At 44.8% G+C, this 25,744-nt stretch overlaps 1 protein-coding gene across 7 annotated transcripts; it reads right to left on the bottom strand.

The window, feature by feature from the left end:
• Positions 1-27: 27 nt before the first annotated feature.
• Positions 28-14,523, bottom strand: TRIM52 (tripartite motif containing 52). 7 transcript variants are annotated; one of them, XR_006817732.1, is made up of 3 exons: positions 13,050-14,523; positions 7,906-8,364; positions 790-892 (listed from the first exon to the last, which is right to left on the bottom strand). XR_006817732.1 is itself a non-coding variant. In XM_045999992.1 (3 exons), the coding sequence occupies exons 1-3, from the start codon at positions 13,845-13,847 to the stop codon at positions 848-850; spliced, it is 927 nt and encodes a 308-aa protein (XP_045855948.1). In that variant the 5' UTR covers positions 13,848-14,521; the 3' UTR covers positions 827-847. The 7 variants fall into 7 exon arrangements, 6 of the variants coding, with proteins under 6 accessions (XP_045855951.1, XP_045855948.1, XP_045855946.1 ...); XM_045999992.1 differs by lacking the exon at positions 7,906-8,364 and adding an exon at positions 5,299-5,382 and having other exon boundaries at positions 827-892; positions 13,050-14,521; XM_045999995.1 differs by lacking the exon at positions 7,906-8,364 and having other exon boundaries at positions 28-892; positions 13,050-14,519.
• Positions 14,524-25,744: the final 11,221 nt, after the last annotated feature.

The following is a 25,744-nucleotide window of genomic DNA, read 5'->3' on the forward strand; positions in this document are numbered from 1 at the left end:
GGTTAAAGGGCGAGTTGAAATGACAAAACTTCATGGTCCCCTCTGCGACGCAACATTGTTTGGCAGTGCTATACAAAAGCATGCTGAAACCAACTCTACCAAGTGTTTAAAAAGGCCCTCAAACGTCCACTGGGGTACGGTGTGTAAGAAAGGGAAGAGCCGAAGTGCACGGCACGTTCCCGGAAGGATCGCCCGGCGCCTTCACTGCCCCTACGTGGCACAGCGCGAGCGCCGCCCTTTCCGCTTGCTGCTTGGCTTCATTTCGAGGTGAGAACTGCGAGGAAGGGCGAGCAATATGAGAAATGTGGTGCCCGGTCTTTAAAGTGCACTGCTCAGGTGAACTGTTAAGCCCTGACAGGTTTCCATCGCAGAGGGCGGCTGCTCCCTCAGGAGGTTTTTGCTCCGAGGAAATTGGCTAAGCCACTCCCTGTCCCGAAGGAGTTAGTGCAGGCAGAGGTTCAGGCGCGAATGGGTTACGGAGCGGAAAACCGGGGAGGAACGAAAAACTGGCTTGCAGGCTCCTTGTCGGCCACCCAGCTCTCGCCGGGGCAGGAGTGCGGAGAGCCGTCGCAGAAACAGAAAGGAGAGGAAAGACATCCGGGCTCTGACTACTGGGGACTCGGGTAGAAAGCCGGCTCTGAGCTTCACCACCTCAAAGAAAGGTCAGCGGGTCTGGGGGTCCAGTCGTATCCCCTCAGACTGGGAAGCAGTGGAACATGGCTCCCAGGCTGCTTACCGGCCTCCCATATAACCGCGTGGTACGTGAATATGTGGTGCCTTCCACTACCGCACATCCTTGCTGTTAAGAGACGATGCTGGTAGACGGCGCCCTTGTCACAAATTTTTCTTAAGAGGAAGATGCATAGACCAGAGTGATAGCAGTCGCTGTCATCTGTGCAAAATAAGGGGGGATTATACGTAAGTATTTATTTTCTGTTTGTAACACGTGTTAAGTTTCACATTTGTGAAAGGAGGTTGGAAATAATATTACCCACCAAAAATGGTGTTGAGGAGAGTAAATGAATTAAGGTAGGTAAAATGCCCAGAACAATGCCTGGCAGAATGAATACAGGCAAACTTAAACTTCCTAGCACCTCTTGGGTGCCAGGTTCTGTTTTAAGTCTTGCGGGATACAGCTGTGATCAAGATGGTGAGGAGCCGGGGGCGCCTGAGTGGCTCAGTGGGTTAAGCGCTGCCTTCGGTTCAGGTCATGATCTCAGGGTCCTGGGATCGAGTCCCACATCGGGCTCTCTGCTCAGCGGGGAGCCTGCTTCCCTCTCTTTCTCTCTCTGCCTGCTTCTCTGCTGTTTGTGATCTCTCTCTGTCAACTAAATAAATAAAAAAATCTTTAAAAAAAAAAAAAAAGATGGTGAGGAGCCGGTTTTCTTGGAGTTTACATGTGCTGGGGTGAGTGGATAGGAGACTGAGAGGGAAATTGGAGCAATGAGAGAAAGAAGTAGGAGACAGCCCTGTGGATATATGAGAAGATAAGATTTCATAAGAGAACTCTTATGGCAGGGGCAGGGGAGGGGAGAAGGAGTCAGTGCCAAAAGTCCTGAGCTGGAGTGTTGGAGCTGCGGAAAACCAAACAGTGAGATGGAGGTGAGGAGCAGTTGACAGAGGGCCAGCAGGCTTGGCGAAGGGCCATGGCTTCTCAGGGTGCGGTCCTTTGTTTCAGGGGTCCCTGTTACCTGTCTCCATAATACCCCCAATTAGCTGCCTTTTCTCTTTTCCAACACTGAACTCGAACTGGACCCCAACTCACACCCATAATTTGTTTGTCCTGTGGTCATGGGACACCCACACCGATATCCAGCTTGCTGTTCATAGCTCAGGTCATGCCAAGTACTCTGGGCGGTTGGGACAAATGGCGGGGTGAGAGATTTCACGCATCTTCCGGTGCAGATGAACAGCTCAAACACTCCCCTGGCTGTTGGCCTATATATGCAGAGGATATGCTTTCAGTTCAAGAACACATACATGTTCTTCATCTCCTATCCACACTCTAAAGAGATCATTGCTTAGTCATATATTTCCTCCTCCCTTCATCCCCGGAGAAATCTTATTTGGCTCTCTGTTTTCTTGAATTTTGCGAGGGAGCCCTTGTGGAATCAAGGTCCCTGAGGTAGGGTCAGGAGTACAGGTTTGTTTTGTTTGTCTGTCTGTCTGCCTATCACAGAGAGAGCACAAGCAGGGGGAATGGCAGGCAGAGAGAGAAGCAGGCTCTGTGCTGAGAAAGAACTCATGTGGGATCATGACCTGAGCCGAAGGCCAATGCTTAACTGAGTGAGCCACCCAGGCATCCGCAGGAGTACAGGTTTTGTTTTGTTTTTTTTTTTTAAGACTTTATTTGACAGAGAGAGAGATCACAAGTAGGCCAGGTAGAGAGAGAGAGAGGGGGAAGCAGGCTCCCCACTGAGCAGAGAGCCCAATGTGGGGCTCGATCCCAGGACCCTGGGATCATGACCTGAGCTGAAGGCAGAGGCTTTAACCCACTGAGCCACCCAGGCGCCCGGGAGTACAGGTTTAACATGAGCCTCCAAGTCTCTCAGGCTTGCTTAAAAACGCCACCTCTTGGGACCGGTCGGTTCCCAGGCTAGCCCTCCCTAGGCCCCTTCTGCGGGGGTGGGGTGGGGGTGGGGTGTCGGGGAGGCCCTTCCCCAAGTCCTCCCCTTGGGCTGCCAACACCAGACCAAGATTTCTGTAGTTGTCTTTGGCCTCCAGCAATTCTGCGGGCCCCTCCCTACACCGGCCCTTTACTCTTTGAGACAGTTCTGGTAGCTCCCCCTCCTGCTGGGCCAAGGCCTAGGGAGGAATTCGAGTTTTGCCTTGGAGCCCACCAGCACCGATCTGGCAATGCCAGCGGAGGAGAGGGAGAAATGGAGTGTAGTAGACTTCCTGAACAACCAGACCACAGGATTGGGCTTTCTACCTCAAAGTTCCCTCCAATCACTGCCTGGCTTCTCTTCTCTTAGAGAGGATGCCGGCAAGCCATAAAACCACTGAGGGGCACTCCTGAATGGAGGGAGGCCTGGCCCTGACTCTCAGGACACTTTGGTGTAGCTAGGTGTAGAGATGGGGTGCAGCGGCAGCCTTCCCCTCTCAGCCCAAGTTGGAGTTGAGCCCCACACATGCCTGCTTCCCTCTCGGCCCCCTGGCTCCCTGCTAGGCATATGGGCCCACCTGGACTACTCTCTCCTCAAGCCTGGCCCCTTCCAGAGGGAGGACTCATCTCAGCTGCTGGATGCATCTTAGGAATAAGCTTCACACTTCCCACAACAGTCGGCTGCCTCTGTAGGCATCGGTGGGGGCCTCAGGGCCTTTTTCTTCCAGGTGTCTTTGATCTGGCCTCTCGGAGGTGGAAACCTGCTGGAGGGCCCCACCTGACCTTGGGAGAAATTGGGGAAAGTTACTCTGCCTAGTTGTTCTGCTCCTCAGGCCACCCCTCTGGTAAGTTCCCTACCCACTTCTGGTCCCATCTCCTGGGCTGCCTGTTTTCTCCCATGCCCCCATTGGCACCACCTTCACTTGCCAGACAAGGTAAACAAAGGAGAAATTTCTAAGGATGTCTGTCTCACCATTCCTTTTCTGCTGGCAATCCCTAAGATCGACACAGCTGGAAGAAGTCCCTCTGGTTTCCCTGCTAGAGGCCTATGATCTCTCTTCTAGGAACAGAGGCCTCTATTCCCTCCTGCCAGTGTTCAGGAGGTGAAACAGGTCTTCCCTTCAATGAGGTGGTGAGGACTATTGTGGGAGATAGGTAAGGGGCTTGGGAAAGGGGTGTGGCCAAGACCAGAGGGCTTCTGTCAGCTAAAGCAAGTGGCTTCCCTTCATTTTGCTGTTCCTCCACAGATTGTGTGGTTGGCATTGGCATGCACCGTATTCCTTTTGTGGGTACACTGACCCTCCGCTTCTCCATCTGTCAGTTCTCTCAGAACGCACACATTGTTCTGCCTGGAAGCCCACCATATCCCACCCTCACTTTTCTTCGTTAATCTAAGCTTCCTTGAGGTCTCAACTCAGGTTGCTGCCTCAAGGAAACCCTCTGTGACCTTCAAGTCTAGGTTAGGCTCCTTGTTTCCTGCCCTCATAGTGATGGTGTTTGGGGCCTTCATAGCTCTTAGCTCTGTTTGCCCTTATTTGAATCCCTCAGGGCTTTTCCTCGGTGCCCTGAGGTCAGGGACTGATGGTCTGTTTGGGCTGGCTGCATCCTCTGGTAGAGGGTTTGGTTGTGGAAGATTCTAGTTTTGGTGACTAGCCTCATAGACTAAGTAGTTAAGGGCAGGTAGTTAAAGGGTGTTCCAGGCAGAGGGATCACCATGGGGAAGAGGTGTTAGAGTGGTTTGCATGCAGAGGTTTGGGAGATGGTTTCAAATGGAAAGCTAGGAGAGAGTGAAACCCAAGGTGGTCGGGGAGCCCCTATCAGGAAGGAGTTGACTAGAAAGGAATTTTGTCCTGAAGCCTCTAATTGTCTCTTTAGGATTGTCTAATCCTTCTCCTGCCTAGACTTGATTTTGCTGACAGTCATTTGTTGTCAGAATGGAGGGTAGGTTGGAAGAATGAGACTAGACACAAGAATTTAGAAGCTGGACAGGAGGGTCTGTAGGAGGGTCATGAGAGTCCTATAAAAGGACTTTCCATTGACCATATGAGTGATCAAGTCAACATCTCTAATCCATCTCTCTCCTCCCTATCCCACCTTCTTCACTCCAGGATCTAGAATTGGGCTCTGATTATAGAAACTGTTTCATGATTGAGGCCTAAAGAATTAAGCTCAAAAAGGTTGGAAGGCAACATGGGAAGTTCTGTTCTTATTGTAGGTTCTATTCCATTATTCCTGGTGAGAGGTAGGGATGTGATAGTAAATCACTGCCAGGAACAGATGTTATAAAAAAGCACATATCATTTCTTTATGTGTCTTGATAAATATTTAGTGTCCACTTTAGGCAGAAATCTGAGGTCTAACAGTCCCCTAGAAAGCATCTAAGGCATTCTGTTGGGTTTTCCCTGGGAGATGGGACTGTGGGATTCCCCAGGCCCTAGATGCTTCAGCAGATACGCAGTCAGAGGTTGTGGAAGTGGTCATGATCCAGGCAGGTCTGGGCTGTAGTCCAGGCAGAATTATAAACATGTTAGGAGAAGGCAAGCCTCTGGCTTGTTAAAGGATTTAAAACACCATTAGGTGGTAGGGAGAAACAGAAGGTGACCCAAGGTGTCTTTTTTCAGCTTTTTACCTGGAAGAGAATTTGGTAAGAAGTAGGGTATGTTGAAATGGAACTTTGAGGCTGGCTAGCTTACCACAAAAGGGCTGAAGAGAAAACAGTCCTTCACGCTCATACTTGGGTTAAATCGCCAGAGCTTGCTGAGAAATTGCATCCTTTGCTGGTGGGGGGAAAGAGAGAAATCTATGTGCTTAGGGAATGGCAGACAAAAAGGGGGTGTGACCTCCAGGGATCCTCTTGCAGGTGGCCTTGGTCTTTTATTTTTGTGGAGCCCTGCTTTGGTACCAAGTGGAATTGTCAGTCAAATCTCTGATGAATTCTGCATCTGAGTCCTTTAGGATGGGGTAAAGTATTAGGAAGGCCTAAGCTATGGAAGAATAAGAATAAGCCCCTCCCTGTTTTTTTTTAAGGCTGTTTTAAATTCAAATCTACTTAAGGTCATTTTCCTCCTTCTTTTGGAGGGATAGAGGTGGGGAGAAGAGTAGTAACTTGGAGGGCCATTTCCTTCCTTCTTTGCTGGTCTACTGTCACATCTTCAACTTCTTACGTGCCAAGATAAGCTATTTCCCCCTGACCAGGGTACCCATACTGCTTGCTCTAAGGACTCTGGTTGTAGGGGAAGACTATGATTAAAAGTTAAATTTGTCACCACTTTTAGCTCTCACAGTCTCCTCCTTTGCAGCCCTGTTATTCCTAAAACCTCTCACTTCTTTTTTTTCTCATTATCACTGCCAATACACTACTTTTCCTTCTAGGACTCCTTGATCTCTTTACCACCCTCTGTCAGGATCTGGGTGTGAGAGGAGAAAGGGAAGAACCCACTTACCTCCTTTAATGCTAGGTTTTACCCCACATCCCATTGTCAAAAAGTCAGGCACCAAATAAAACCTTATTTATTCTTACATTCCTCCTATTTTGAGGCCCTATTCCTGGCTTTTTTTTGGGAAGAGGCTAACGCAGTTTGTGTTTTACCTACTTCCTATTAGAGTTCTCCCCTATCACATTTCTCACATGTGATCCACATGAATCACAAGTGGAACTGTTCAAGACTGTTTTAGTCAGGGGCGCTTGGGTGGCTCAATGGGTTAAGTGTCTGCTTTTGGCTCAGGTCATAATCCCAGGGGCCTGGGATGGAGCCCCTCATCAAGCTCTCTGCTCAGCTGGGAGCCTGCTTCCCCCTCCCTCTCTCCTTGTCTCTCTGCCTACTTGTGATCTCTCTCTTCAGAGATCTTACTTGACAGAGATTAAATAAAATCTTTAAAAAAAAAAAAAGACTGTTTTAGTCAGATTTTAGAAAATACAAGAAGGCCTTCTTTTAAATATTTTCTTCCATGCCCAAAAATATCTTTGAGCCTACATCTCTTGATTGGGCAAAGAGTTGTCTCACTTTTTCATCATCCCTTTGGACTTGCTTCTACTCCTGAGAGTCCTAGAAAGGATCAGAATTCAACCTGCCTTCTTTCTGTGGAACTATACAATTCATTGTGATTTGACAGCCACTAGCCATGTATGGCTATTTCAACTTAATTAAAATTAAATAGAATTAAAAATTCAATTCCTGAGTTGGACTAGACACATTTCAAGAGCTCAAGCTCAAGGTAGCTGGTGATATCTACTATGTCAAACAGCACAGATTCAGAACACTTCCACTGTTGCAAAGTCCTTTTAGACCTGGTACAGTAGGTGGTCTTGTGTCCCCCTTTTTGTTATCCTGTTTTTTATCAGTTGATAAATATTTGTAATAACTTCACTGTTACAGGATAACTTTCCGGGGTTGGGGTGGGTCAGGGATTGTGGGTGGGGAATAGCATAGAATCTCCAGGTCCTATAAAGATTTCTGGAGGCATGGCATAGGGGCCAGAGGTTGATGGCCAGTGGCAGAAGAGACTAGGTTTTAAGGAAGTGTTTTAGGAGCTGATGTTATATTGTATTAATCCAGGGCCATACACAACCAACAGGAGCAGACAGGTTCTGGTTTTATAAGTTCTGCATAATACTTAAAAACCAAAGCAAAAATGGTGCGCCTGTGTGGCTCAGTGGGTTAAGCCTCAGCTTTCTGCTCAGGTCATGATCTCAGGGTCCTGGGATCGAGCCCCACATTGGGCTCTCTGCTCAGTGGGGAGCCTGCTTCCCCCTATCTTTCTCTGCCTGCCTCTTTGCCTACTTCTGATCTCTGTCAAATATATAAATAAAATCTTAAAAAACAAAACAAAACAACAATCTGTCCTATGGCCCTGCCGAAACTGATGTTTGCTGAAGTGATTGATTGCCTTATTAATCATTTCTAGATCTTCATTTCACATACTGCTTTATCTGTCATAGCCCTTGTTCTCCCAAATGGCAGTGACAGAAGCAGCTCTGGTTTAAAAAAAGGTTTGCTGACTCTGCCATCTGCTTGCCAAGAGCTGGAAGAAGTAGGAGTCCTATCAGTTAATCTGCTAAGACTGTTTAATAATGTTCTAGCTAGGTGGAGCTATTCTTCCACTGAACACTTAAACACCTAGGTCGGTCACAGGCTATAGGGCATAAGTAAATCTGGTAATGGCACATCTGTGATTTGACCACTTTCCCTGAGTAGAGACCATTAGTTCTCAACCACGGATGATTTTGCTTCTCTCCTCTCCACAAGACATTTGGAAATGTTGGGAAACATTTGTGGTTTTCACAACTGGGTGCTACTTACATCTGGTGGGTAGAGTCCAGGGATGCTGCCAGGCATCCTACAGTGCACAGGACAGCTTCTCTCCCCCCAAAATAATTATCTTACTCAAAATGTCAGTAGTGCTGAAATTGAGAAACACTGGTCTAGACTATAGTGTGGATCAGTTCTTAAAGTCACGACTATTCATGAGGTCCAGACTCAGTGGGTAATAATTAAGACTGGCAAGAGTCTATTAAATTGGGAAGGAAAAAAATAAGGAGTCAGTGAAACTGTGGTCTCCATAAAACTGAAGGGCAGGTATAACTGGAGTGTGTTTGACTGCACTAGAAGGCTAAGAGCTAAGGTCATAGTGCAACTGGAGATGAGGATTTCAGATGTGTAGCAAGTCTGTATAAAGATGAGGTCCCAGGTACAGCCACAGGAGTAGCGAGGAGCAAGTTTAAACAGTCTGACTTGTGATACAGCAGTCAGCAGCTGAACCTAGTAGGGAAAACATTCAATAAACAGATGAGTATCTGGTGAATATGGATATACCAGTTTTTCTAAACGTTTTTGTAACCCATAGCTCTACTTTCCATATACCTAAAAATCTCACACTCCCCCTCCTTCAGCGTTATTTAAAATTTCGCAATTAAGTATCGTGACTAAAAATCAAAGCAACAGTAATTTTGGAAGCCAAAATTTATTCAGATGATGTGATAACCATGTCACTGTTAAGCCTTAACTTTTCTTTCCTGGGTGGTGTAGAAGATGTAACAAAACACAAGCTGCTTTAACAATACTCTGGTACTGTTTTCTTTCCAGAGCTAGATATACCCCCTCCCCCCAGAAAGCTTTTAAGATGTAAAGAGAAAATGGAATAAATTCTTTTAATCTGTTTAGACATTTTACATCTCAGTTTCTCTAGAATATTTATCTGGAAATTTCTAGTCAAAACAATCAGTCTTTGAGTTCTACATACTCCTGTTGAAGTGCTGTCAGTGAGGACCAAATATCAGTGAAAACATTCTTTCCAAAAGTTACCACAGGTAGGTTTTAAGAAAAACATCAAGAACAATCACCCAAAATAGTTCTGGACATTTCATGCTTTTTTCTTGAAATAATATGAATCTAGTCCTTAATGGCCAAGCAAATTAGACATTTTTAGTACGAGTTTGCTATGTGTAGCTGGGTTTTTGGTTAAGTTTTGCTTCAACTATTTCAAAACAAGCAGGGATTATTGGTGCTCGCCTTCTTACATTTCACGGTCAGTGTATTTTAGGCTTCAGTGCATTAAATTCTGCTGAAAGTTTTAATTTTTTTTTATAAGTACAGATTCTCTTTAGGTGGTATTCCAAAATCAGAGGTGTTCTGCATTGGTGTTCCAAAATCATTCTGTCCATAAATTCAGCTGAATACAGTTCTTTGACAACCAAGGAACCTCAGTATGTAACAGAAAATACTCAACAGGATTCTCAACAGATCTTCAAAAATCAAGGCAAACTGGAATCAAATCTACTGTTTTTCACAAAGGTTCCACTGACAGCAAGGTGAAGATTTCCAGTAGATTATGGGCCAGCTGATGGAAGTAGATGCTTGGTGGTGATTGCTATAGTACATCTTAAGCACAGTTTTCTTCAGTTTTGCCAAAAACCCAGATCTAAAACACTACTGTAATGTATACCCTTATAATATTAAATTTTTCTTCCAACTCAGTTCATTTTGTACAGCTTCAAAAATACTGTCTTTAGTGGTCAAGTATTAGGCTTGTGAAACCAGCACACCCACAGTTTTTAAAGCATATTTTAAACATAAGCAAAGCACATTTTTATCAGATTCTTCTCAACTAAGCAAAGAAGGATGAGCTGAAGTTTTTAAAACTTGAAGTTTGATATACTCAGTCATCCATCCAGAGTTAAGACTGCAGGAAGTAGATGAAGAAAGTCTGGAATTCCTCAGTTTCCTCTTAAAGTTGCGGCAACACTTGGAATGCAAGGCTTCACAAGTTTCTCCATTTTTTTCTCCTTTGCAATTAAAAGGGCTATTTAATATTTATGCTTTCATAGCCTTTGAAGATTGCTGTTAATATTCCAATACTGTCCAATCTTAAAGCTGCAGAGAATTGTGCTTTGCAGAATACTTCAATGTTTTTATAGCATAAATTTAACAGTGTTTGGCATGGTGTCACTGGCCAACATTTTCAGGTAACTCAACTGAAGAAGTTGACCCTATCTTCTGCGTCTTAATGTGAATATATACTTGATAAAAGCCTCAGAAAAATTTTTGGCTGCCATCTTTAGCTACCTCAAAGGAGAAAACAGAAAAAGGAGTACTGATGATAGAAGCATCTGGTCCCTCTTGGAGAACGATGAGTGATTTTATCGGCGGCAGCTGGGTGGCAGAGCAATATAGGCATCCAGTTATGCCTGAACCCCAAAAAGTGAAATCTTTGTTCATTTCCTTTTTATACACCCATCTGCCGTCTAAAACCTGACACCATTTAATGGCGCCCTTGGTCAAATCTAAATGATCTTACTTTCATAATCCTCTGATTCTAGCTTGAAGAGTCAAGATGAACTCTAACTCATGGGATGGACAAAATGGAAGATGTAAATAAGTAAGCTTTCAGAACTAAAAACCCTCTTTTTATACAAAATTAAACTTTAAATGAACATTGACCTCAAAACAATACAACTTTCTTGGATATGTTATAAAAATAGCAGTATAAATAGCACCATACCTGCAGTGAACATATGTAGCTACCCAACCTGTCCAACTTCATTAATTATAGGCCTTACTCTGAACGCTTCTTGTTCTGTCTTTGTACTCCCACCAGCCAAGGAGTTCTTTCCAACTTTATTTCTTCTTTATTTCTCAATACTAATTTTATAAACGATACAATTTTATAAACTATAACTCTCCCCATATCTGCAGTGCTAATAAAATTTGTGGAGGGAGAGAATGCCTTTCTCTCCTATTCGTAAAAATCACTGACTAGTCCTTGAGTCTGTGAGTGACAACACCCTATTCAGTCCCTAAAACTAAAAAGCTTGCTTACCTCCAAAGTAGATAAAAAATGTATTGAATTGGTAGCTGTCAAGAATACACTCTAAGGAGAACTGTGTGAAGGGTAATGCATAATATTAAATAAACCACATACAAAAATGGTTTATTATGTAAACTATTATTATGAGAGTTTATTTGGTAAAATTCTAAGTTATGCTCCTGTAATGTATATGTTGACCAATGAAAGGCAGTAACAAAACAATGTCATCAATTACTAAAAGTTTATACATACATAAAAAATTTTTACCTCTTCGGTGTAATTCTATGTGTGGCAACACCACCTACCTAAATTCTGGTATGTGTTTGAAAATAAAAGTAAGTTTCCTTTTAAATACTCTATATTTTGAAAGGGATTATCTCCAATTTGTTTTACTTGGTTTGGTGTTTATATTTACTGGTATGCTTTATAAGTAACCCCTTGAGTTTCAAATGAGTATTCTCTGGCTTCCCAGGTTGAAAAGACCATCTCTCCTGTTTAAATTGGCTTTCAGTTAAAATTTTGGTTTCAGAATCCTTACAGAAAATTCTAACAGAGGACTGAAAGGTTACCTCCTTACATAAGTGGCAGTGTGCTAAAACCCAGAAGTAAAGGACAGTTTCTCCAGCGGCAACTTCTGTTACCCTGGGGAAAGCATGGTGCTAGGATCTGTCTGTAAAGTCAAGTTTGTATGATGAAATTAGCAGTGATTTGTAGTTAAGATTTGTGTCTTATGTGTCCATTTACCAGTAACTGTAAGTTGAAGGGTAATGATAATAGCAAATACATGATGTCTCAGGACAGTGTTGACTGCAATCCAGAGTAAGCAGTACGTTTTACTCTCACACGAAATATACAGACGTGTACATATAAAATTTTCCAAAGACAGTGTTTTCCTTAGTGTGTTCCATGCACTCTGATATTTTCTGTTTAATATTAAAGTAATGCTGGTCATGACCCATTTATTTTAAGACCCACTAATTGGTCAATCCCCATATTTTGAAAACCGCTACTCTAGGAGAACATGAGATATTTTATAAACTATAAAGTACACCAAGATATGAGCAGCTGCTAATATCCAGGACAAAACGTTTATGGGCCTGAGACATCCTCATCTCCTTCCTTGGGTACTGCTACGAGTCACATTCACCTAGGCTTTTGGTAAGAAAGACAATATTCCAGCTGTCATTGAGACAACCCTGTAATACTCAGATCAGGAAAGCAATGTATTAATCAAATCAGAACCCAAAGAAAAGAAGACAAGCTAGAGGAAAATAAAAAAAAAAAAAAGACATCTGTTCAGTGCTTTATGGTTTATAAAATACTTTCACATACATGATCTCTTAATCTTAAGCCTAGGAAAAAATAACTAAGAGATAGAGACCTGCCCAAGATTAGACAGTAAGTGGCAGAGCCAGGTCATCTGATCCTAAATCCCTCACTCCTTTCACTGTGATAAAATATGGAAAGGAGAGTGATCAGGGCATGAAGCTTCTTCTATTTTATTTTTTATGAAGCTTCTTCTGATCCATTAAAAAAAGATTAAAAACATTTTTATGTCCTCTGCCTCCCTCTGTAGGGAAACTGTTTTCCCTTTATCCACTGTTTCCCTACATCCATCCTTACCGAGTGTGAGGAAGCAATCTCAGACTTTGGGAAGGGGTGTGGCCAGTTCCACTTAATTAGACCAGGACTCAAACATGGCATTTCAGCCTACCAATACCAGTTATGTTTTTGTTTTTGTTTTTGTATGTTTGTTTATTCTCCAGTCATCTGTTTTGACATTGTGCTCTGAGGTCCCAAATGTCTATTATCTACAAGCTTTCTGTTCCTATGTGTTAAGGGTCCTGGAGTCTTAGGTACAGACTCAAGACTCAACAGAGGGAAATCAAGTACTAGGGATATGTCACCTATACTGAGGTTGAAAAGGAATAACAGTAGCATGTTTCTGGTGACTGTTGTGTCTTTGCTCAGCTTCCCCAGGGGAAGCCAATTTGCCTACCTATGCCCATCTTCACTGCTATGCCCTCATCTCTCACAGAAAAGAGGTTCAACTAGCAAGTACCCATCTCTCCCAGTTCCCCTTGTTTTCTCTCCACTCCCTTCAAGCCCTCATCCCCTTTTCCCTCCTTGTGCCTCTCACCTTATGCTCCTGCACCACCTCCTCCAACGGCACCACGCTGTGCTGTTTGTGGCTCCTGGATTCTCGGCACACCACACAGATGGCCTCTTCATCCACCTCGCAGAAGAGCTTCAGGGCTTCCTGGTGTTTGGAGCAGATACCCTGGTCGTTCCCCCAGCTTCCTCGAGAGGGAGTGGGGCACATCTGGCGAATTATCTGGACCATGTTGGCCAGCTGCAGGTTGGGACGAAAGTTGCGACGGGTAAAGCTCTTTCGGCACTGGGGGCAGGTGAACTGACGTGGAGGGACTGGAGGATGCAGGTGGGTGTCAGGATACAGCTCTTGGTCGTCCTCGTCGTATTCTTCCAGTATCTCCTCTTCTGGGTAGACGTCAATTCTCAGGTCCTGTCTCAAGCCTTCCAGGTAATAGTCCCGGTCCTCCTCCTCCTCTTCCTCCTGGTCCCACACATAGTCCATGTTGTCCCTGACGCCGCTGTCACCAACCCAGAGTTCATCATCTTCTTGGTCTTGGAACACCTCCTCATCGGCATTGCCCTGGTACAAAACCTCTCGAATGGAGGTGTCCCATCCACCGATGGCCCCCTCCACGCCGTCGTCCTCGTCCTCCTCCCATTCATCTACCTCCACTTCCCTGACTTCCTCATCATCCTTGCCCCACAGCTGGGTCACACACCCGCGGCAGAAGTTGTGCCCGCAGCCTATGGACACGGGATCCTTGAAGTAATCCAGGCAGATGGCGCACACCGCTTCCTCCTGAAGGGTCTGCACGGGGTTAGGAGTCGTGGCATTGCCAGCCATTTTAGTGTGCAGCCTGTGGGTGTGGATGCCTCAGCTCGGAGCTGAGGAGCTGGGGGACTGCTTGCGGGTCTGCCCCCAAGTTACGCCTGTGACCCCAGGCTGTTCTCAACACTGCTTTTCCTCCTCAGGCCCGAAAAGATGCCTGGCTCCCCTCCCGCAGGCTTTTCCCAGCTCAAGGAACGAAAGCCTTGGGTCCAGGCTGCAGCCTCCACTTCCCTTTGAGGCTCAGAATGCACACCCAGATCCTGACACGTTTCTCGCTTCCCTCCGGGTTTGCCCGACCCAGAGGCGGCGTCCTCAGGTGTAGACACTCCTCACCCACCCCGAGGCGACAGAGAATGACGTAGGCGCTCACTTCCCCAACTCGGGAAGGCGTAGACTGAGCCGACGGAGGACGACATTCTCTATGATGCCGCAGGGGACGCCACAGCTGGGAGCGCGGCCGGCCATGCAGCCGGCCCGAAGAAGAAAAGACTGGTGAGAATAGGCAGAGGTGGGAAAAGAATCTATTTACGCCCCCGAGCCGCGTTAGCGCCGCTTCAATTAGTAGGCTAGAAAAGGCCCGGCAGTCTCTCAGCGGAGCCAGTACCCAGAAACCGGCCGGAAGGAGGGGGAGTGTAGCGGCCAAGCTCGCGTTCTCGTGCACTTCCGGCCCTTCTAGCCAGAGATCTTGGTGGTAAGTGAGAACACCCTCCTCTCGGAGGTCGCGCTCGGGGGCGTGGCCTGCAGAATCGCGGCGGGGTGGGGCTTGCGGCGGCGCGCGGTTACTGTGGTCAGGGGGACTCGCGTGGGGCTTCGCGTGCCTCCCTTTTCTCAAAACTAGCTAACCCTTTTACTGCTGCCTGAGGAGCCTCGGCGTCCTAGCCGGCTTTCACCCGCGACTTTTACTCTATGACCACTCAGTTACCTCAAACTCCGCATGCCCTGCGCTGACTCTCTAGACGGTTTCGCCTTCATCGATAATGCTTCTCTTCACCGTCCACTCGCCTGTCTACCCACGTTTGCGTGAATCCGTTCATCCATCCACTCAGCTGCCCATTCATTTCATTTTTTAAAAAGATTCTACTTATTTGAAAGAGAGAGAGATCACAAGGAGGCAGAGAGGCAGGCAGAGGGAGAGGGGGAAGCAGGCTCCCTGTGGAGCAAAGCCTGATGCAGGGCTCGATCCCAGAACCCTGAGATCAAGACCTGAGAAGAGACTTAACCCACTGAGCCACCCAGGCGCCCTTGCCCATTCATTTTAATTCCGTTCATTGTACACACGCATAACCCATCCATTTACCATCTACTTTATAGGAACAAAAACGTGAGCAGGGCATGATCAGCCCCTTCAAGGAGTTCAGGTATAAGCCTGTGGTTATCCGTAACCCAAGGTTTCACAAGGTCTGTTTTTTTCTGTTTTTGCTTGCCCCTCACTAAGAAATGCACTGCACACGTTAAACTAGTACAGACTTGCACATATATAACAGAAAGAGAATTTCTGGAAATGGTCATTTCCTTTACGGTATTCAATGCACCCTGATATGTTCTATTTTGCTTAAGTAAAATGCTGTTCAAGATCCACTCGTATGATTGGACCCCTCATTAATTTGCCACTGTTTGGTTTGAGGAACACCACCTGCACTACTGGAATCCCTCCTCTCTCTCTGGGCCCAGACTTGAACAGTAGGTTCTAGAGAGCAAGGATGGTAAATGGGCTGTTAACATTGTACATGCAGCTCCTCTATCATCGTGCCAAACATACAGCAAGTACTTCTCACATAGCTGCTGGATAAATAATGAACCAGCCCAACAAACTGCAACCATCAAGTCCTGCTGATTTTTATCTGCTTAAACCTAGGCAGCCTTCTCTATCTCTGTTCTTGCCATCCTAGACCTGACCCCATCAGCTTCCGGCTGGATGGCCGGAAAGTTTCTTAACATTTCAGTCCATCCTGAAGCCAGCAGAACCATCTGTCTGAAATGGAAGTCTGACACACTCATCCCAGGCTGTTGCCTCTATCTTTGGGCATATTCTCCCACCTGGAAGGCTTTTGTCTCACTGCTTCCCCCCCGCCCCCCATATAGCTCCCTAATTATCCTTCAGGTCTCTGTCCAGGCGCAATGTGAAGATTCTTCCACGAGGCTGGTCCCAGTGTGTGTTAGCACCCCACCTGTCACTTTCTGTGTGGCCTTAGGTTATTTTCTTTCTTTTTTTTTTTTTTTAAGATTTTATTTATTTATTTGACAGACAGAGATCACAAGTAGGCAGAGAGGCAGACAGAGAGAGAGAGAGAGAGAGAGAGAGAGAGAGAGAGGAGGAAGCAGGCTGTACGCAGAGCAGAGAGCCCGATGCGGGGCTCGATCCCTTAGGTTATTTTCTTAACAACTGTGCTGCCATATCCCCATATGGAAAGTAAAGAGGATAGTAGCACACACATTAGGGTTGTTGTGAAGTTGGTATTCCAGTTATTATTGACATCCGTAATTAGATCAGTGCCCACTGGTGTTATCTTTGTATCCCCATTACCTACAGTTATATTCCTTTCCTGCAGTAGATGAGCCATAGAAGAAACTCTTCCCATCTCCTGTCCTCTTCCTCTTTGAATAGGATCAAGAGATTGGGACCCTGTGGTGAAAAGTAGCCCACCATCTCTCATTTAGTGGTTCTCGGAGCTGTATGTTTGGAGAGGGAGGGAGTTGAAACCCAGGCCTGACCTGCCTACAGTGGGGCATCTATTGGGAGTGTTTGTTATGAAACTAACAAATTCCCAGTATGCAGTCTGGGAGACTTCCCAGAGGTCTTGACTGAGCCCGAGGAGCCGTGAGGGAAAATCTTGAGCAACAAGAACTGGAACTGTGTTTCAGGGCTGGAATACTTAGCCATCTCTGAATGCAAGTTTTACCTTACACATGGAATGGCAAAAGCAGCTGGGGAGAACAAGGGTAGAGGGGGCTGCTGAAAAGCAAATTCTTGCCTGCCCTGGAGGATGGTGGGGTGCACCGAACCCAGGCAGGAAGGAGGGCTGAAGGAAAAGAGCAAGGGGTAACATGTACAGGGAAAAGATGGTGAGAGAAGGCTAGAGGGAGCATCTTGGAGGAACTGGTAAAACTTAAAAGGCATATAGCAGATACCCATTCTAAAGAATACCTAGGTATATAAGAATCTCTAATACCGGGGGAGGGGGGAAGGGAGAGGGTGGTTGGGTTATGGACATTGGGGAAGGTATATGTGTCAGTGCTGTGAAATGTAAACCTGGCGATTCACAGACCTGTACCCCTGGGGCTAATAATACATTATATGTTAAAAAAAATTTTTTTTTAATTGTTTATGCAGGGCGCCTGGGTGGCTCAATTAGTTGAGCGACTGCCTTCGGCTCAGGTCATGATCCTGGACTTCTGGGATCGAGTCCCGCATCGGGCTCCCAGCTCCTTGGGGAGTCTGCTTCTCCCTCTGACCTTCTCCTCTCTCATGCTTTCTCCTTCATTCTCTCTCAAATAAGTAAATAAAATCTTAAAAAAAATTGTATATGCAGTTATCGCCTGCCCCCCCCCCCCCCCCGCCAATCTTTAATACCTATTTATCTTCTCTAAGTTACCCTTCCTGAAATTCAAGTGCCAGCTGGAAGGGGCTTCCTTCATATTCCCTCAGATTGTTATAAAGGTCATCTGATCTTTACCAGAAGAGAAGTGAGGGTTGATTTTAAGCCCCTTTGCAACCTTGGCATCCCTGCAACAAAGGCATGCTTCTATCTGCAGGAGGACTGCTTGCTCTCTCCTGAACCCAACCTGGAGCTGTGGGTTATCAGAGCAGGTGACCTGGCACACCCATGGCATCAGGCCATTTTCTCAGGGCATTGGCAAAATGGCAGCAGTGGGGGTACTCAGGGGCTGGAGCTTAGCAATGGTGGTAGCTGCCAGTGTATTTTTCACAGGACATTCAGAAAATGTATCCATGGAAACTCACATCAGCTTCTTTGGTTTTCTAAGATTTTATTTTTAAGCAATCTCTATACTCAAGGTAGGGCTTGAATTCATAACCCCAAGATCAAGAGTTGCATGCTCTTCCCACCAAGCCAGCCAGGTGCCACTCACATCAGCTTTATTAGGCTGGAGAAGCCCACTTAAGAGTTCAGCAGCAGGTAATTTTTTTTTCACTTTTTTTTTTATGTTCAGTTAGCCACTGTATAGTACATCATTAGTTTTTGAAGTAGTGTCCAATGATTTACCAGTTGCGTGTAGCACCCAGTGTTCATCACAAAATGTGCCCTTAGTGCCCATCACCCAGTGACCTTCAGTTTTTAACAAGGTTTTTAACAAACCTTCAATTTGTTTCCCAGAGTCCATAGTCTCTCATGGTTCATCTTCCTCCCCAATTTCTCCCCCTTCAGTTTTCCATCCCTTCCCTTATGGTTCTTTGCACTATTCCTTATAGTCTACATATGAATGAAACCATATAATTGTTTCTCTGCTTGACTTATTTGACTTAGCATAATCCCCTCCAGTTCCAACCATGTTGATTTAAATGGTAGGTATTCATTCTTTCTGATGGCTGAGTAATATTCCATTGTATGTATGAATCACATCTTTTTTTTTTATTCATTCATCTGTTGAAGGACCTCTCAGCTCCTTCTGAAGTTTGGTTATTGTGGACATTGCTGCTATGAACACTGGAGTGCATGTGCCCCTTCTTACTACACCTGTATCTTTGGGGTAAATACCTAGTAGTGCAATTGCTGGGTCATAAGGTAGCTCTCTTTTTAATGTCTTGAGGAACTTCCATCCTGTTTTCCAGAGTGGCTGTACCAGCTTGCATTCCCACCAACTGTGTAAGAGGACTCCCCTTTCTCCACATCCTTCCCAACACTTGTTTCCTGTCTTGTTAATTTTTGCCTTTTTAACGGGTGTAAGGTGATACCTCATTGTGGTTTCGATTTGTATCCTGCCACATTGTTGAAAGGATAGCCTCTGCAATATCCCATAGGTTCAGACTGATGTACTTTTATTCTCATTAGCTTCCATGACTTAAGTTCTTCCTTAATTTCCTGGCTGACCCAGTCATTCTTTAGTAGGATGTTCTTTAACTTCCACGTGTTTCAATTCCTTCCAATTTTTTTCTTGTGACTGAGTTCCAGTTTCAAGGTACTGTGGTCTGATAACATGCAGGGAATAATCTCAGTCTTTTGGTATTGGTTGACACCTGATTTGTGACCAATATGTTATCTATTCTGGAGGAAGTTCCACGTGCATTCAAGAATGAGTATTATGTTATTTTAGGATGGAATGTTCTGTACGTATATTCAAAGTCCATCTAGTCCACTGTGCCATTCAAAGCTCTTGTTTCTTTGTTAATCTCCTGCTTAGATGACCTGTTCATTGCTGAGAGGTCTCCTACTATTAATGTATTATTATTGATATGATTCTTTATTTTGGTTATCAGTTGGCTGCTCTCATCTTGGGGGCACAGATATGTTGGATTTTTCTGTGGGATAGACCCTTTAGGTATGATAATAGTGTTCCTTTACATCTCTTACTACAGGCTTTGGTTTAATAATCCAATTTGGGGCGCCTGAGTGGCTCAGTGGGTTAAAGCCTCTGCCTTCAGCTCAGGTCATGATCTCGGGGTCCTGGGATCGAGTCCTGCATTGGGCTCTCTGCTCAGCAGGGAGCCTGCTTCCTCCTCTCTCTCTCTGCCTGCTGCTATGCCTACTTGTGATCTGTCAAATAAATAAATAAAATCTTTAAAAATAAATAAATAAAAATAAAAATCCAATTTGTCTTGTATGAGAGTTGCTACCCAGCTTTCTTTTGAGGTCCATTTGCATGATAAATGGTTCTCCATCCCCTTTCAATCTGGAGGTGTCTTTAGGTTCAGAATGAGTCTCTTGTAGGCAGCATATGGATGAGTCCTGTCTTTTTATCCATTCTGAAACCGTGTGCCATTTCATTTTTCAGGCTGTTTATGTTGAGAGTAACTATTGAAAGATATGAATTTAGTACCATCATATGGCACTGAAGTCCCTGTTTCTGTAGGTTATCTCTGTTACTTTCTGGTCTATTAGTACTCTTGGGTCTTTTTTCTTTTATAGAACACCCCCCCCCACCCGCCCCAGCTGCCTTGGTGGTCACATATCCTTTCACTTTCTGCTGTCCTAGAAGCTCTTTGTCTCTTCATCCATTCTGAATGAGAGCCTTGCTCGATGAAGTATTCTTGGTTGCATGTTCATCTCATTTAGTACCCTGATTATGTCTTGCCAGGTCTCTGTGGACAGGTCTAATGTTATTCTGATGTTCCTCCCTCCATAGGTAAGATATCTTTTCCCCCTAGCTGCCTTGACTCTAAGATTAGCAAGTTTTACTATTATATAGCAGGGTGTTGGTCTATTTTTATTGATCGTGGGAGGGGTCCTCTCTGCCTCTCGGACATGGATCCTTCTTTTTTTCCCCAGATTAGGTAAGTTTTCAGCTATGGTTTGCTCAAGTATACATCCTCATCCTCTCTCTCTCTCCAACCCCTCAGGGATCCCAATAATTCTGACTTTGGAATGTTTCATGGAGTCACTGGTCTCTCTACTTCTGATCTCATGAGCTTGTAGTTGTTTATCTCTATCATTCTTGATTTCCTTCCTTTCTAACAGCTTATCTTCTAGATCTGTAATTCGTTCTTCTTTCCTATTTACCCTGGCATTCAGTATCCAACATTCAGTTGAGATGGCATCTCCTTCATAGCATTTTTAATGTCAGCAACAAGAGCTCTACGTTCTGCCAATATAGATTCTAAACTGTTGCTAACAGTTTTCTCAAGACTAAATAGCGACTTTATAAATGTTATTCTGAAGTCTTTTTCTGACATCTTCCTTAGATGCGTATTTATTAAGTCTGTGGCACAGGCCATTGCCTCTGGTTCTTTCCTTCGTTGGGACTTCCTCCTCCTAGTCATTCTCTTGAGGGACGGTTGAGGGAATGTAAAGAGTCCAAAATATCAACTACAACTCAGGCAAGATGAATCCGAGGAAAATCTGTAGTGTCAGGAGCTGCCACTGAAAAAAAAATTAAAAAATTTTAAAAAGGGGGTGATAAAGGAAGAACTCAAACAGTTCATGGAAACCAGTGAGAATGAAAACACACTGGTCCAAAACCTATGGGATACTGCAAAGGCAGTCCTAAGGGGGAATTACACAACCATCCAAGCCTCAGTCAAAAAAAGAGAAAAATCACAAATTCGTTAACTAACTTCACACCTTAAAGAACTGGGAAACAAACAAACAAACAAACAAAACAAATGAAGCCTAAGCCATGTACAAGAAGAGAAATAATTAAGATCAGAGCAGATATCAATGAGTTAGAAACCAGAGATACAGTAGAGCAGATCAATGAGATTAGAAGCTGGTTCTTTGAAAGAAAAGATTAATAAACCACTTATCCAAAAGAAAAGAGAAAGGACCCAAGTTAATAAAATTATGAATAACTTATTACTCATTACTAACACCAAGAAAATAGACACAATTACCAGAAATTATTACCAACTATATGCCAATAAATTAAGCAACCTAGAAGAAATGGATGCCTTCCTAGAAACTTATAAACTACCAAGACTAAAACAGGAAGAAACTGTAAACCTGAATAGACCAATAACCAGTAACAAAACTGAAGCAGTCAATCAAAACCTCCCAAAAAACAAGAGTCCAGTACCTGATGGATTCCTGGGGAATTCTACCAAACATTCAAAGAAGAAATAATACCTATCCTCCTGAAGATGTTAAAAAAAAAAGAAAAGAAAAGAAAGAAACAGAAGGAAAACTTCCAGACTCATTCTGAGGCCAGCATTACCCAGATCCCCAAACCAGGCAAAGCTCCATCAAAAGAATTTCAAACCAATATCCCTGATGAATATGGATGCCAAAATTTTCAACAAGATCCTAGTTAATAGGATCCAACAGGACATTAAAAGGATTTTCATCACGACCAAATGGGATTTTACCCTTGGATACAAGGGTGGTTCAACATTCTCAATTCAGTCAGCATGATAGAACACATTAAAAGAGGGGAGAGAAGAACCACATGGTCCTCTCAATTGATGCAGAAAAAGCATTCAACAAAATACAGCATCCTTTCCTGATTAAAACTCTTCAGAATATAGGGATAGAGGGAACAGTCCTCAATTTCATAAAAACCATCTATGAAAAGCCCACAATGAATGTCATCCTCAATGGGAAAGTTGAGAGCATTTCCTTAAGATCAGGAACATGACAAGGATGCCCACTCTCGCCATTATTGGTCAATGTAGTATAGAAGTCCTAGCAACATCAGACAACAAAAAGAAATAAAAGGTATTCAAATTGGCAAAGAAGAAGTCAAACTCACTCTCTTCGCAGATGACATGATGCTTTATGTGGAAAACCCAAAAGACTCCACTCCCAAACTACTGGAACTCATACAACAATTCAGTAATGTGGCAGGATACAAAAATCAGTGCACAGAAATCAGTTGCTTTCCTATACACTAACAATGTAACTGTAGAAAGAGAAATTAGGGAATCAATTCCATTTACAATAGCAGCAAAACCAGATGATATCTCAGAATAAACCCACACAACAGGTGAAGGATCTATATTCTAGAAACTACAGAATACTTATGAAAGAAATTTAAGACCCAAAAAGATGGGAAAACATTCCATGCTCATGGATCAGAAAAATAAGCATTGTTAAAATGTCTATACTGCCCAGAACAATCTATTGTTTCATGCCATCCTGATCCAAATTCCATGGGCATTTTTCAAAGTGTTGGAACAAACAATCCTAAAATTTATATGGAACCAGGAAAGACCCTCAATTGCCAAAGGAAATGTTGGAGAAGAAAAACAAAGCTGGGGACATCATGTTGCCTGACTTCGAGCTACATTACAAAGCTGTGGTCACCAAGACAGCACAAAAACAGACACTCAAATCAGTGGAACAGAACTGAGAGCCCACATATGGACCCTCAACTCTATGGTCAAATAATCTTTGACAAAGCAGGAAAAAAATATCCAATGGAAAAAAGACAGTCTCTTCAATAAATAGTGCTGGGAAAATTATAACAGTTATATACAAAAGACAGTTATATACAGAAGAATGAAACTCGACTGTTTGCTTATACCACACACAAAGATAAACTCAAAATGGATGAAAGACCTCAGTGTGATAGTACAGGATAGGAATCCACCAAAGTCCTAGAGGAGAACATAGGCAGTAACATGGGCCACAGCAACTTCTTTCAAGACCAATTTCCAAAGGGAAGGGAAACAGAAGTGAAAATGAACTTTTGGGACTTCATCAAGATAAAAATCTTCTGCACAGCAAAGGAAACAGTCAACAAAACAAAGAGGCAACCCATGGAATGAGAGAAGATATTTGCAAATGACACTATCGATAAAGGGCTGATATTCAAGATCTATAAAGAACTTCTCAAACTCAACACCCAAAAAATAATCAAGTTAAAAACTGGGCAGAAGACATGAACAGACACTTCTCCAAAGAAGACGTACAAATGGCTAGCAGACACGAAAAAATGATCTACATCATTAGTCATCAGGGAAATTCAAATCAAAACCACACTGAGATACCACCTTACACCAGTTAGAATGGCAAATATTGACAAGGCAAGACACAAGTGTTGGAGAGGATGTGGAGAAAGGGGAACCCTCTTACACTGTTGGTGGGAATGCAAGCTGGTGCAGCCACTTTGGAAAACAGTGTGGAGATTACTCAAGAAATTAAAAATAGAGCTTCCCTAGGACCCCCGCATCGGCTTACCTTCAGACTCTGCCCGCAGACCCATGACGCCCCCCCTCCTACCGCACCCGCGTGGTTTCTCCTGTGTGCAGAGAGCCAGACACGTATCCCTACATCTCACGATGACTTCGGGGGTGGTCCGGGTGGTCCGGGGAGCTCCAGCTCAACTCGGCGTCCCGCGGGAGCCCGGAAGGCCTCTACTCCGCCGCCATCTTGCCTCTCTCCTCCTGGTCGCCAATATCTCCGCTCCAGGTCTGGGTGAGGAGGTGAGCCCTCCTCACACACACGCCAGGGACCGTCTGCGGGAGGCGCCCCAGAGGGGCTCGGGCTTTGGCTGGGTTGCACGGGGCCTGACAAACTGGCCCCCGGTTTCTTTTTTGTGAGTCCCAATTTTAAATGTTAAAGGAGCTGTATGCATGTATAAACCAATCAATCCATCACTCTATGTATGTACAGAAATAAATAAATTAATTAATTAATAAGACTATGTATGTGGTTGGGGACTGTATGTGGCCAGAGCAATCTAAAATATTTACTATATAATACTTTGGAGAGAAAGCTGATGCCTGGGTCGGGATGCATGGAAGAGGGGGCCTGCAGAGTGCCTTTTGATGTCGGAATTCTGGCGTGTATGTCTCATCTGGGTTCAAGAGTCAGGCCCTTGCCCTACTCCTAGCGCTCTAGAGTCAGATTCCAGAAGTCCTCGCCGGACAGGGCGAGTGTAGCCAACGGGTCTGCCTTGAGACTGGGTGTGGGTTTGTGGGTGGTTTCACCATGATCCACTCCAGAAATGCTGGTGGTACTCTCTCGGCTCCACTTGAAATGCGACGACCATACAGAATGCACAAATCATAAAGGCATAGCTCCAAAAGAAATTTCTTTTTTTTTTTTAAGATTATTTATTTATTTGACAGACAGAGATCACAAGTAGGCAGAGAGGCAGGCAGAGAGAGAGGAGGAAGCAGGGTCCCTGCTGAGTAGAGAGCCCAATGTGGGACTCGATTCCAGGACCCTGAGACCATGACCTGAGCTGAAGGCAGAGACTTAACCCACTGAGCCACCCAGGTGCCCCGAAATTTCAAATTGTACACCCAGGATAAGAAATGGAGCACCCCCAGAAACCGCATATCCACTTCCGCGCATGCTAGTGCTGTCCTCACCCCTTAGTCATGGGTTAGTGCTGTCTTTTTGTGAACGTCACAGAAGAGGAACAATATGGGGTGAGTTTTTATGCTCGGCTTCTTTCATCTTACTCAACGTCCAGGAGATTCATCCATGCCATTGTTTATCGTAATAAATTCTTCATTCCAGATTGGTATAAACATTCCAGTGTGTGAACAGGGCAGATGTGTTTATCTGTTCTCTTGATGGGCATTTGGGTTGTTTCCAGTGTGCGTGTATTAATGAACAGTGCTTTGAACACCTGAATCTATCCGTCACTGGGTGAACAAAAGTATGCATTTTCTTCTGGTCATAAGATTTCGGAGTGCAGTTGCTGAGCCAGAGGGATACATATCTTTACTTTTTGGTACATCTTACTTAACTAGTCTTTAAACCTTGAAATTAAGAGCCCCTTGTACTTTGGTCATTTCACCAGGGTGGGTTGGGCTGGACCAGAGCGGGACACTGAGGCTGATTGAGAGGCTGTAACCAGGGCCCTGGAGGGCTACCCCAGGCCTCCCCTTGCTGGGCATCTCCCCAGAGTAGGCCAGGGCAGCTGGCATGAGATAACAGTCCTCAGGCAGCACACGAACTTAGGGATTTCAAGAACAGCAAGTTCTCATAATCAGAGATTTTAGGGGAGACCTTAAGCTCAGCCTGTCCCCAAGCTCATTTCTCTCAAGGGGACTTCTCTTCTCCTTCCCTTCTGCCCAGCTAGCCTTTAAAACTGAAGGTGATAGTGCTGGGCCCCTCATCTCCTGGTGGGGACAGAGGCTGGATGCTGGACAGGGGACCCATGACGGTTCCCCCCGTGTCTTCTCCCCTGGTGCTCAGGCGAGAAGAGCAGGGGGGCTGTGTGCTTCAGAATCCACTGGAGAGCTCCTGAGAAGGACCTGCCGCTCCTGCCAGCCAGCCCCATCTGATTGTCTGGCAAGGGCCTAACCTGGATGAAAGACCCACCCTGGAACTGGCAGGGTTCTTCTC

Source organism: Meles meles, chromosome 3, assembly GCF_922984935.1.
Source record: "Meles meles chromosome 3, mMelMel3.1 paternal haplotype, whole genome shotgun sequence".
Taxonomy (NCBI): domain Eukaryota; kingdom Metazoa; phylum Chordata; class Mammalia; order Carnivora; family Mustelidae; genus Meles; species Meles meles.